The sequence below is a fragment of the Hoplias malabaricus genome, chromosome Y (assembly GCF_029633855.1).
Source record: "Hoplias malabaricus isolate fHopMal1 chromosome Y, fHopMal1.hap1, whole genome shotgun sequence".
NCBI classification, from domain to species: domain Eukaryota; kingdom Metazoa; phylum Chordata; class Actinopteri; order Characiformes; family Erythrinidae; genus Hoplias; species Hoplias malabaricus.
The window spans coordinates 20,364,500-20,377,110 of NC_089820.1; the positions used below are offsets into that span (position 1 = coordinate 20,364,500).

Here is a 12,611-nt window from a genome sequence, read left to right on the forward strand (position 1 = left end):
GTGCTTGTGAACGGAGCGCTCTTTAGGCCCTGAAGAGGCGATGGAGTGACACTTAGTCGCTGCCTTGCAATCTTGTTTCCATAATAAGGCCTTGCCCTTCAACAGAAAACCCTCGTAACTACCTCTCCAGTGCTGTTTCTCTCTGTAATCTTTCACGCGTTTCCACACACACCTCTTTAGCCCACTTACGATAATCCCCCCTCTCACAGCAGCAACCAAACACTCCATAATCATAAACATCAGACCCAGTGCCACAGCTTTACACAAAGATTTACAGATATCTCTCACAGAGCTGGAACTAAGTCTGCAAAAGAGCAGCGTGGATAACTCACTGCGCCTGCTGCCCCAAAACAACAAACTAATCTCACATCTGCACACACATCTTGTCAGACAGTCGCTGCTGCAACAAAGCTGTATCTCCAAGAGAGAAGCTTTACTTTTACCTTACTGACATTTGGAAGGTGCTCCTATCCGTAGTGACCTGCGGTTGTTTTATTATTTTACAGATGTAGGCTAATGCAGGATTCAAAGCTATCTATTTATTTGGGACGGTGCACATTAACCCATTGGGGTCTAAGGACATTTTGTATTATATATTGTATTATAATATATTGCCCACATGTTTTATATCAAAATGTTCAGAACAACCTCAGCTCTCTCATTAAGAGAGACCCATGTGACCTAGAGCCTTTCATGAAGAGATAATCTGTCTCTAACCCTGAATCCACCAGTTAGACATAGCAAGAGGCAGAGGAGGCATGTCTCTTGGGATGTACAGTATCGAAAGCGTAGTTTCTGCAAAATCAGAGAGTGTTTGAACTGTATTTCTGTGCTGTGTTATCACTAAGTTATTAATAGAAACATCGCGAATGGTCGTATTTGACGTGCCGACACGTTCTTCGACCCCAGAGGGTTAATCAACATTTCATTTTCCACATCAATATAAATGCAGCTAATGAAAGCAAATTTTCACCTTAAAAACCACCAGGGAAAAGCTTGGGTAGGTGCTGAAAAGTGGTGTTCATGCGGCCAACATGGGGCACTGTCCCTGTGGTCTGTGTGGATCCCAATGCCAGAGTGCAATGAAAGGGACACTGAACAAATCAAATGACGTGGTGTTTAAGCGGAGACACAAAATGTTTCCTGACTGTCTGAAGGCATTAAAGGTCTTGGGGCATTGGCTAAAAATGAGTCAAGGAGTTATACTGGTGTCTTAAATCGTAAGGCCTATTTATGCTTCTGTGTTGAGCCTATGCCTAAACAATGGGTAAAACGCAATAGGTCCCACACAGACATGAACCCTATGCCGTAGCCTGACACAGCATCTCCTCAGAAATGTAAATACATGTCACATAGAGACTACCCAAAAAGACAGTGATTGGTCCACAGTCCAAAAAACATAATTCAAGTTGAACTGAGGAGGTCCCGAAATATAAAGTCCTCATCTTCACACTGCAGAATCTGTAAACAACAGCAAATTCATGGTGAGAGAATTCTTCAGACATTGGATTGGACATCACAGAATTAAAAATCGTGGAAGAAGGGAATATAAGGATGCCTCAAAAACTTGCAACCAGGAGCAGGAATATGTGGGGGAAAAGTGCCTTGATTTGCATTTGTTTCCATCCTTACCGCACATAAAATAGTTTCTGTACCAGTTAGCCTCCTACTCCCTATATATTGCACTTCACAGATTATAAACCTAATACTACTACGTCCCTATATTTTATACTACATAGGGTGGAGGAAGATATCTGTTGTCCTTGTGGTTTGGCAGTGTAATTGCAGAGAGACACCAATGCACTCATAACAGTGAAGGGCATTTGCACAGGCTACGCTGTAGTCTCTGTTTATTCTGGCCTATCCAATGTTCAAAATCATGTGCACAGAATGGCTGTCCAGGTTGTGGCACACTGGTCCTGGCTGAAAGCTGGATGAATCCCTCATGTTCCAACAATGTTTCACATTTTAAGAAAAACAGTGTATAAGTGTAAATACAATGAATCCATTCTTTAACCCTCATAAACCTGTTTGAATTCTGGCAAATCGAGGGTGCTCATGTCTATGACCAATACAGACTTTTCAAATACCAGTCTAGGCCTTTCTTCATAATCATGTCTCTATGGGGAGGACAAGTGTAATTGAAAAGGACTTGTCACCATCATTCAATCAGGCATACTTGCCAGAGTGTGGCAGCTCTTTCCTCCCCAATCACATACGCTCCAACATTCTCATGACTGCTTGCAAGACTGCTTAAAAAAAGAAAGGTGCAGGGTAGAGGAGAAACAGATAAATTCACAGTTATCTACCTTCTCTAATGTTACGCTAAGTGGCTTTCAATGCCTGGTCCAGTGGTTTCATCTTTGAGATGGGATTTCCATTACCTCCTGTTTAACCTGACACAACCAGAGTGGTTTAAATGAGATAACCACAGACCTCATCTGATGCCACCCATGAGCCTGTTTGTAGTGCATTCTGGTCAACTGCACGCTCAATTACGTAAACATAGACATTTGATTTACCATGAAGCACCTGGCACAATCTCAGTGGTCTCGATTTGTCACGCTAGAAACTCTCTTATTGTTTATTTTTGTTTTTCTAACGGTGAAAGACAAGCTTGTAGCGGCATTTAGACCCTGTCCACTTAGAACCATCAAGTGTTTTGACACCGGATGACACAGGGCAAGAAATCTTGTTATTCTGTCAACCAGATTGGACTTTTGAGAACAGGTCAATTTTGAAAGTTCAAGGGTAGATGACTTTTGTTTCTCTCATGCTTTTAGTAGTGTCACAGCGGGACCACTGATATCACAGATTTAGTCCCTGGATCTCTAAGATGTCTATAACTTGGAAGGGATTTCTCTTGCCCTTAAACAAGGGGACATCTCACACCATAAGGAAACACAAACATGCAACCATCAACTCGCTAGTGGTGGTATGGGAAATGGGTCCAGACTGCATCACAAAAAGATACTCTACCAACTGAGCAAACTGGGTCACTTCTGGCAAAATGATGGTTGTCGTTTGAAGTTGTGCATTCAGGCCACACAGGATGCGAGGTGTTGCCTCCCTTAAAGGCAAGTCCGCCCTCTTCCTACAGCTTGGAATCTTCCTCGCCAAGGGTATCTTAGTTTACCTCAGGATCCAGGGTGTGGATCTGTGGTTAGCACAAGCAGACCAAGTATTTCCTATCCTAACCATCTGAGGTTCATCCCAGTGTACTTTTCTGTCAGAGTAGGCAGCTGCTGGATGCATTAAGCAGCAAAACCAACCAGAAAGTCTGCCTCACAAGATTAGACACCTTCTAAAGTCTCTTTAAAAATAAATAAATATATACCCTTAAAAGATAATGCTAGCCCCTGCTTTCACACACCATCTCTGCAAATAAAAACCCTGCAGAAAACTTCAGGTTTGTTTTGAGACCAACCTCTCCAATAATCAATTTTTCATGCCATTCTTTCTCTCATGAGCTTCATGTAAAGGATGGACTGGAAGCATCTGGCTGAGGAAAGGAGAGAGAAAACAATGTGTGAGTTTTGCATTTCACGTTTGTGACGCAGGGTCTTAAAGAAGCTGACAGCTGAGCCTGACTCAGCAAGGACTCAGCACGCACGTCTTTGTTCTCTCTCTTTCTCTGTCGACATACATCAGGCCATCCGCGTGCTGCAAAAGGAAAACGAATGTGCCTTTGAAGCCCACTGGAGGACTTTGTTCTCCACCAGCTTGTGTGTGTTTGTTGTTTGCTTTACTTTTTCCGCTTGTTTTGCAGCTCTGAACTTTTACCCTAGCTGCTTTTCCCCTTGCTTCAAATCTGCCGTGTGTAAGAGTGTTGCTCACAAAGTGTTCAGAATTGTTTACTCTTCTCCAGTGCTGCAAAGCTCCACAAATATTTGAAGATTCTGAGGGTTTCATCTTAAAATCAGATTTTTCACATTTCTCTGTTGTTGATATGCTGGGGAATGTGGTTTGAGTTCCTGCATTAAAATGATGGGGTCAATAGAACCTTTTTTTAAATGCATTAGGTAATGCAGTAGGTGTATCTACTCAGAATTCAGAATACCTTTATCCCTTAGAACACACTTCAAAATAATGTCTCCAGAAAATGATGCTTTACATTATTTGGAACTTCACATGCAGCAGGTTACAAAAGTTTGAACACTTCTGGTCAAATCTCAGAAATTTCTGATAAATTTCTAAAAAAGGATAAACTTAAATATGGACTGGGAGCACTCAAAGACACATAATTGTTATTTGGTAAGTTAAACTGTTCTTTTCTGTGATGGAAATGGTAATGGAAATGGTTAGCATAATTTTTCAGTGCCTTTGAATAAAGATTTCTGTGTTTTATGTTTCACACACCTTGTAAAGAGCATACAGCAATAAAGACAAAGAATTTACTGCAGTTTGCTTAAGAGCAGGGTGATAAACTTTAATTTAGCTCCCAATGCTGTGTATGTTTTTGTGCTGATTTCTGGGTGTGAAAGTAGGTGCCAGTAAAGGCAGCTGTTTGCAATCGAAACGGTGTTGCTTCTGCTGTTTAGAGATGTTTCATAAAACTCCAGAATCCCTGTATTCAATTGACTGAATGTTTGTTCTTGTCTGTTTCCTTTTCCACAGGTCTTTCAAGGAAACTTCGATAACGACACGCACAGGAAAAATGTGATAGATCCCCCCATTTTTGCTCGGTTCATTCGGATCCTTCCGTGGTCGTGGTATGGGAGGATTACTTTGCGTGCGGAGTTACTCGGCTGCACGGAGGAAGAGTAAGGAATATTACCCCCACCATGCCCCCCCCTCCCCCCTGAACCACCACACACCTTTTCCTCTTGGTACAACTCAGTACCAAATCAAGATTCAATATAAACTTTAACTCAATCTGTATAAAGAATATTAGTTTCTGATGGATTTTTTTTTTCAATATGTAATTTTTTTTCTTTCTTGTAGTCCCAGGTTGGAGTTTGATGCTTTGTAGGGTATATTCCTATGAATTCATAGATTGGTACATCATGTATGTCCTTTTAATTTCAGGTGAAGTTGAAAATTTTTGCCCTATGTTTATTTAGAGTGGATTTGTCTTTTTTTGCTGGGCTTAATAGAATGGGGGGGGGGGATTGGGGTTATTTCACTGTGTTTAAACAGTGGGATGTCAACCACTGTACGGTGTCACTTTTAAACTGAGAAAACAATATGAAAACTCTATGCTTCATGTACCATATTCCAACAACTGTAGCTCATAAACAGAAGCTAAAGTCAACACATCACTTTTCAATCACCAGAGTTACAGTGTAAATTTTCAGTTTTTTTCTTATGCTTTGTTTTAATTTTAACAAATTACTGAGAGTAAAATCATGCAACACTGTTGTTGTGTAGAAGAAAAAAATATGATGCTCTTGTATTATATGTAAAACACTACAAATTACTGCATGGCGCATAAATGATATTAGATGTGTAAGACCTTTAATTCCCTTAAACATTGTATTTTTGCTCCTAATGAATCATTTATCACACACTTTTGATCATTTAAAACCTATTTTTAAGTTTGTTTCTAAATTTTTTAATATATAACTATATATAAGTATCACATAGGCAAGTCACTTGCTAGAGGCTAAATAATTTTAAGGAATAATAATTTTTAAAAATCAGTATTGGAAGTGTGGCATAAGGAGTGTGTCGGTCTCAGCTCTTGCCAAATCTGTGCAGGTTCGGTACTGATTGGATGTGATTCAATTGCTAAAGTGCACTTCAAAGGCAAAGCTACATTTGTAGATTTTGTCATGCAATCTAGGTTTGTACCTAAAAAAGGCTCTAGAATGTTTTAAACTGGGAAAATATTATCCATGGGAATTACACATTTAGAATGCAGGGCTAACATTAATCTGTTTATTTGTTTTTTTATCTTTAAATTATTGCTGTTATTAAAGTGTGCATTTGCTATAGACTTCTAATTGAATGTCAGATTTTTTGTCAACTCTTTTGCATTTTCTATTTTACATTTTTTTTATGTTCTAACAGCTAACATTGCTCAGATCAACTACTGTACTTTATTTTGATCTCCATAAATGTAAAGACCTCAGGTTAGAAGTCACAAGTTAACTCTCTAATTTGTAATGTTAATTATCTTTAGTTATCTCTGCTTGATTTATTTTGTTATGTTTGATTTTGCATTTTTTAGCAAAGATCCATGCACAAAATATGTTAAAATTAATAAAAAAATATGTAAAAATTTAAATACATTAAAAAATAAAACCATTACTCATAATCTGCAGGTGCTTATAAGACAGATACATTGAAAACACATTTTATAAGGCAAGAGTTCTGTTTTCCTCATTATTATTATTATTATTATTATATATTTTAACCACTTCTTGTCCTAGCTTGGTAATCTAATCCAAACCTGCAATCCTATGTACCAAAAAAGTACCATGAAGGTGATTGGAACATTGGAACATCAAAAGATTTTATTTAATGGGTTAAGTTCATGAAAATTAATAAATCAATGATGTAATTAAACATGAAGGAACATAAAGGGTTATAACATTGTCTCTCATTAAAAACACACATTTTCATGTCCAGTGAAGAAGTGGAGAAGAGATTTTGTGTAAAGAATTAAATGGCCACAGAACTATTGTAGTGTAAAATCACTTTTGGGCTTCATCTTTTGAACGTGTCGTGTACAACAAAAAGAAAAAACATCATTATCGTTAGCAAAGTTTATCCACAGTGTGGTGCCATGAATCGTAAACATCATGTACAGTTCTCCCATTTTTTTTCTAACAGATAAATGTGGCAAGGCATCATATGTTTATATTTTATTTTTCTCTGATTTATGGACATATATATATGGAGGTGATTCTGGTATTCCTTGTCTAACGTTTCCCTGTGTCTGTAAGGTTTCTCTTCTAACTGTTCAAATAACTTGTGTGCACATTGTAACAGTTTTGTACAGACTTTTTTTTTTTTTGAAAGGGGGAAGAGGGTGGGGGTCACAATCTGAGAAGAACAAAAGGGGACAAAAAAAAAAGCCCTGAAAATGTCCACAGGCACATTTTTTAAAAAAGATTAATAATCTGTATATTGGTGAGTCTGAGAGTCCAGTATATACATTTTATGTGCTGTGAAATGTGACTTTTGGAAAACATAATATACAGCTAAAATCAGGGGAACCCTCTGGGGCACACAAAATATTTGGTTTGGCTTTTAATATTATTGTTATCATCATTATTTTAATTTACTTTTTGTTTGTTTCTTTTTTCCAAAATAAAAGTCATCCCTTCTTATTTCCATTCAATCTCAAGCAAGTGCTATCTGGCAAAAATGTACCATTAATAAGCCGTTTATTCAAAGCCTGAAGAGTGTACAGAAAAGATAAGCCATCGCCACCAGTAGACCGCTCTTTGGTTTGACGAATAAAAACAAAGTCTGTGAAAATGCAGTGTGGTGTTGTCGGTTTTTACCCTCACTAACATAAGAGGGTACTTACATTTTGCATTAACCTGTGTTTAATCTTTGGGTCATATCTGAACTCCATTTGAACACTAAATTGCATTTTGTTTGAACAGATGAATCCAATTATATATTTTACAAAAAAAAAAAATCCATCAACCAATAACTCAATAAATATTTCTAGTTACATGAAAATGGCCTACATCTCAAATGGCTCCCTGTACAGAGCGCTACAAGTCATAAAATGGCAAGTTTAACAATTAAATACTGCACTATAGCGCTGCCTATTCCTGAATATTAGCTACTGCTTCAAGATTATTAATTATATTCGTAGACTAGATAAGATGTGAAATACCCTATGCCTTCACACAGGCCCACCCTACCCTCCTACCAGCATCCACACTATTTGTGGTCTAGCAGAGTTTTTGGACACAATAAAGAATTCAGGGTTGGTGGGAATACATTGTGCCTTTAGAGAAACTGAAATGCATAATTTTGTAGTTGGAGAGTTAGGACTGTAATCTGATCTCATTGTGTTCTGGGGAAATTTACACATGGTTTTTTCATGTGGTGAAGTGAAATCTGAAAATAATCCAACCACTGAAAACACATGTTAATGAAAGGCGTAAACAGACTCTCACAGTGTCACCAAGAGTTTCCAACACTCTGCTTCATCCTCACTGTTGATTCGGCTTGACATTCTTACAAATACATATCTCAGCATGAGATAATTGGAGCTATGCCATGGTGGAACCATTTTGGGTTTAAATTTTTTAAGCTTTGAAAAGTTTCTCCACACTCACAAATCTTCCAAACATGACACTTTAAGGAATCAATATCATCAGTGGCATTACAGATAGATACTGTTGTGGTACCTTGGAATGTGCTTTGGTGTTCTGGATGGTGTGTCTGAAAATGTGTGTCTGGTTCAGAGGCAAAACCCTTTCATTGCTTCAAATAACATTTCAGAAAATTAACCTCAGTCATCAAATATTGTAAAATAAGAGACCCACTGTGACCCTGAACTGGATAAGCAGGTACAGATAATGAATGAATGAGTGAATGTTAACAATGTGAAAACTGCTTGATTTACATTAAATAAACAAACACAATATCATCTAAATTTGCAATAATAATAATATAAATATAAACATAAAAAGAACAAATATATAAAATAACAATGAACACACTCTGCACCTCCAACAGTGTTTATTTAAAAACCACCAGCAAAAAACTCTTTAATACACACAGCTAGTGCAGTATCACCCTTTAATCCACTACAATTATACAATTTTAAAATCTGGAATATTAGAAGAATAATCACAGGATATTCCGGGTAGACTCCAGACCCACCTGAATTGGATAAGCAGTTTCAGACAATGATTGAATGAATGGATAATCACACGATTCAGTCACATAATTCTACTTACTTAAATACAGTAAAGTGATTATTTCACATTTTCTGCGCATTATCATTTTAACAATTTAAAATTTGGTGAACAGGGAACGCAGGGTGTTCTACTGTAACTCTAATGCCAAATGCAAACAAAGCTTCAACATATATTAACTTGTGTAAAAATGTAAATGATATGTAAATGAGCCATGGTATGTGGCACTTAATTTCATGCACCTAATCTGATTCATCAACAGCGCTCAAATCTCTGCTTTTTTCCATGTTGTGCAAGAAGGTTTTGTGAACCAGACAATGAATAGTTAATACATTATTCAGTGTGGTCATATCTGCACTTCTTATACAATGTCAGTGAATAAAGGTCGCTGTTTCTTTAAAGCCTTAGCTGAAAGTTTAAAGAATGTCCATGTGATGTACCAGTTAAAGGTCAGAGTGTAGAATGTCCAAGCCAGTAATCAACCGTTTAGATAATGATGTAGTTCTCGGCTTGAATGCTCCACAATCTGACATTTTATAGCTGTACATTACATGGACATTCTATAAGCTTTCAGAAAAGGTATGGATTTGTAGTAAGTCACAAAGTCTAAACCTTTGATCCATGTACCAGGCCAGGATTTGACATTGGCATTAGCAGTTGCAACTGTACTGTCATACAGTTAAAACCCTGGTCTGAAACCTGGATCTAGGTCCAGATTTAAAGACCTCTGCATTAGAGTCGTTCACACATACACACTGCATTTACAATGTTAAGGTGGATTTTCAATTTAATTGTTAAAAAAAAATATTAAAACCCTTTATTTACATCTGTGTCTAAATAAATACCTTAAAATGATGTTCTTAATGTAAAGATCCTATAGTAAGGTTTAATGCTCCTGCTGGAATTTTACTGCCAAGCCCAGATTGATTCCTGAAGATTCATCCATGGTGCTGCTGCAGAAAACAGCTTCTATAACCTTTCTTTGTAAGAGTGTAGTTGTCAGTTTTGTCCCATTAGCTGGGTTTTCCAGAGCAGTGAAATGTGAACAGGAGAGCCCGCGTGAAACAATGTGATGTCCAGTAATGAGTCAATTACAGAGGAGTCAAGAAGGGAGGGTAATTACTTCATAATTCAAGAGCGCAAAGATGCACCAATTAAATCTCATTAGAAAACAATCTGTTTGGCCGCGCTCTCCCATCAGTCAAAGGCTGATCAGCAAAACTCAAGGTGTCACAGCACACGAGAGGCTTGCTCTCTCTCCCTTCTGTTCCTCCCCTGTCTGTCACACACACTCTCACTCTCTATCTCCATCTTTCTTCACCCTATCTTGCTGCCTCCTCTCTCTGTCTCTCTCCATCTCACTCACTTCATTCTCTCTCCATCTAGCTCTCTTCTCTCTCCCCTTCTTTTATTCTCTCTCTCTCAAAAAAGTGATAAAAAAAAGTGAGAAGGCACTTCTCTGTATCACTCTCTCACATAAGCAATCTCTGTTGGTCTTCCTCCATGTCCTTCCATCTCTATTTAATATTCTCTCTCTCTCTCTCTCTCTCTCTCTCTCTCTCTCTCTCTCTCTCTCAAAGTGATAAAAAAAAGTGAGAAGGCACTTCTCTGTATCACTCTCTCACATAAGCAATCTCTGTTGGTCTTCCTCCATGTCCTTCCATCTCTATTTAATTCTCTCTCTCTCTCTCTCTCTCTCTCTCTCTCTCTCTCTCTCTCTCTCTCTCTCTCTCTCTCTCTCTCTCTCTCTCTCTCTCTCTCTCTCAAAAAGTGATAAAAAAAAGTGAGAAGGCACTTCTCTGTATCACTCTCTCACATAAGCAATCTCTGTTGGTCTTCCTCCATGTCCTTCCATCTCTATTTAATTCTCTCTCTCTCTCTCTAAGCCTTTATATTCTGAGGAGCTCTATTTAAGGATGGAGTCCAATGCTTCCTGTGACATTTCAACCTGAGATGAATCGATAGGGTCTATGACTGTGTGAGTGGGTGGGCCCAAAAAAAAAAAAAAAAAAAAAAAAGCAAGGCTTGCACAAATACCTTCCTGCAGCCCACATAAATTCACAGCATGCTCCACAATTACATCGTACTGAAGTAACTGCAGGTTATAATTACCTCGGCTGGTGTTCTCCGCTTGCAGGCACCTGAAGTTTCTTGGATCGATTACAGCTTTCACAGCCCTCCTGTTTTTGACTCAGATACCTAATGTGAAATTCAAAGAAGCTCTGAGGTCACCGAGCCATCCACTGCCGCTTTCACGCGAGCTAAAATTACAGTCCATCAGCAGTCCCAGCAGCTTAATGTAGGTTTTACCCCCAAAACACGGCCTCATTCTTCATGCAACGATACAGCCGTCTTCATTTAGTGTCCCTGCATTCAGATGAAGCCTGTTAGATCCTTTAAGAAGATCGGAACTGAACCTAAAACATTCATCTCTGGGATAATGGTTTAACCCAGAGGGGCAGGTATTTCCCTCTTTTATTTAATGACATTTGACTAATTGTACATTCATTCCTCATAAAGTTGCCTCTGTTGGGTCATTTTTTTCAACCACAAAAATGGCCAGTGATCAGGAAGAAATGTGTGTCTCAGAAGAGTGCATTTACGGAAGGTAAAATTAATTCATTATTCACAATGTGGGTAAATGTGGACTAGTTTGACCCCCTTTCCACAAATGAACACAGTTCTGGGGTCTTAACAGATCTAAACTCATTTAACCTTGTCCTACTCTGTAATTGAAAAGTCTCAGACAAGGAGTTGGGACAATTCTAAAGTATCAGCATTTAATGTAGGAAGCAGCACAACAGCTCATAACACTTGTAACCTTGCTATTTACAAATGTAGCCTGATTTGTCCATTGGCATTAGCCCTTAACAGTTCGTTTTAATGCTATAAGGAAACAGTGTATGACTAGTGTTAATCTGAGATACCTCAATCCTGTATTCAGCCAAACAGGCACTTTAGTTTCTACATTTCTGGAGAAACTGCTGGTCTATTTCAATAACAAGAATCAGCTAAAGTGGTGCACTGAATGTACTGAAAGGGAACTGTCCATTTAGCACACACTGAATCATGTATAATTATGCTATGACATTTAGGTGTAACTGCAGCGTAAGTGCACTTACCAGCTCCAGCTATTTACATCATAAAATTGCAGCACAGATTGACCAGAATTAGAATAATAAAGTGTCCAATTGCCAGCTGCGTAGCTGAAGCGAAAACTGCTGACTCCAATCGTTGTCAATCCCGATTCGTTGTTTTCCTCCCGGAGGCCTGAACTAACCAGCAGCACGAGTTGGAGTGGAGTTTGCGAACAAGAACTCAACACTCAAAGGCACTACCTTAGATCACTTATGCTCTGGTGCCTCAATGCCATCAGATCCTCACAGCTATGTTTCAACACATAGTGTAAAGCCTTTCCAGTGCAGAAGAGGCTGTTCTTATGGAAAATGGGGGCAATGTCTCAAAAAATACACTTCATGTTAGAAAAAATGCTGGATAAACAGGTGTCCACAAACTTGCACATACTATCAGAAGTGAGCTTTTGTTATGGTTATGAAAATGCAATACAGAAATTATGTTAATGTGTATGAAGACAATACTTAAAATGAACATATAGCCCTTTTTCAAAAGGTTTACACAGTTCCAGGGTTTCTATTGAGTATTTTACGCAACTCAAATAGCAGCTTATTTGTTCAAATAAGGGGAAATAATAGAAAAATGTCAAATGGCGATAATGTTTTTTTCTGACTCACCACCAGATTAAAACTACTGACAGGTGTG

General features: G+C 38.3%; 1 protein-coding gene across 7 annotated transcripts in view; it reads left to right on the forward strand.

Annotated features, from left to right (window-relative positions):
* LOC136678192 (EGF-like repeat and discoidin I-like domain-containing protein 3) overlaps nucleotides 1-7,412 on the forward strand; it is a 251,499-nt gene extending 244,087 nt beyond the window's left edge. For all 7 annotated transcript variants that reach the window (XM_066656133.1, XM_066656134.1, XM_066656135.1 and 4 more), the window contains one exon: nucleotides 4,618-7,412. In XM_066656133.1, coding sequence (XP_066512230.1) covers nucleotides 4,618-4,767 — 150 coding nt within the window. In that variant the 3' untranslated portion in view covers nucleotides 4,768-7,412. The remainder of the gene's footprint in view (nucleotides 1-4,617) is intronic.
* Nucleotides 7,413-12,611: the final 5,199 nt, after the last annotated feature.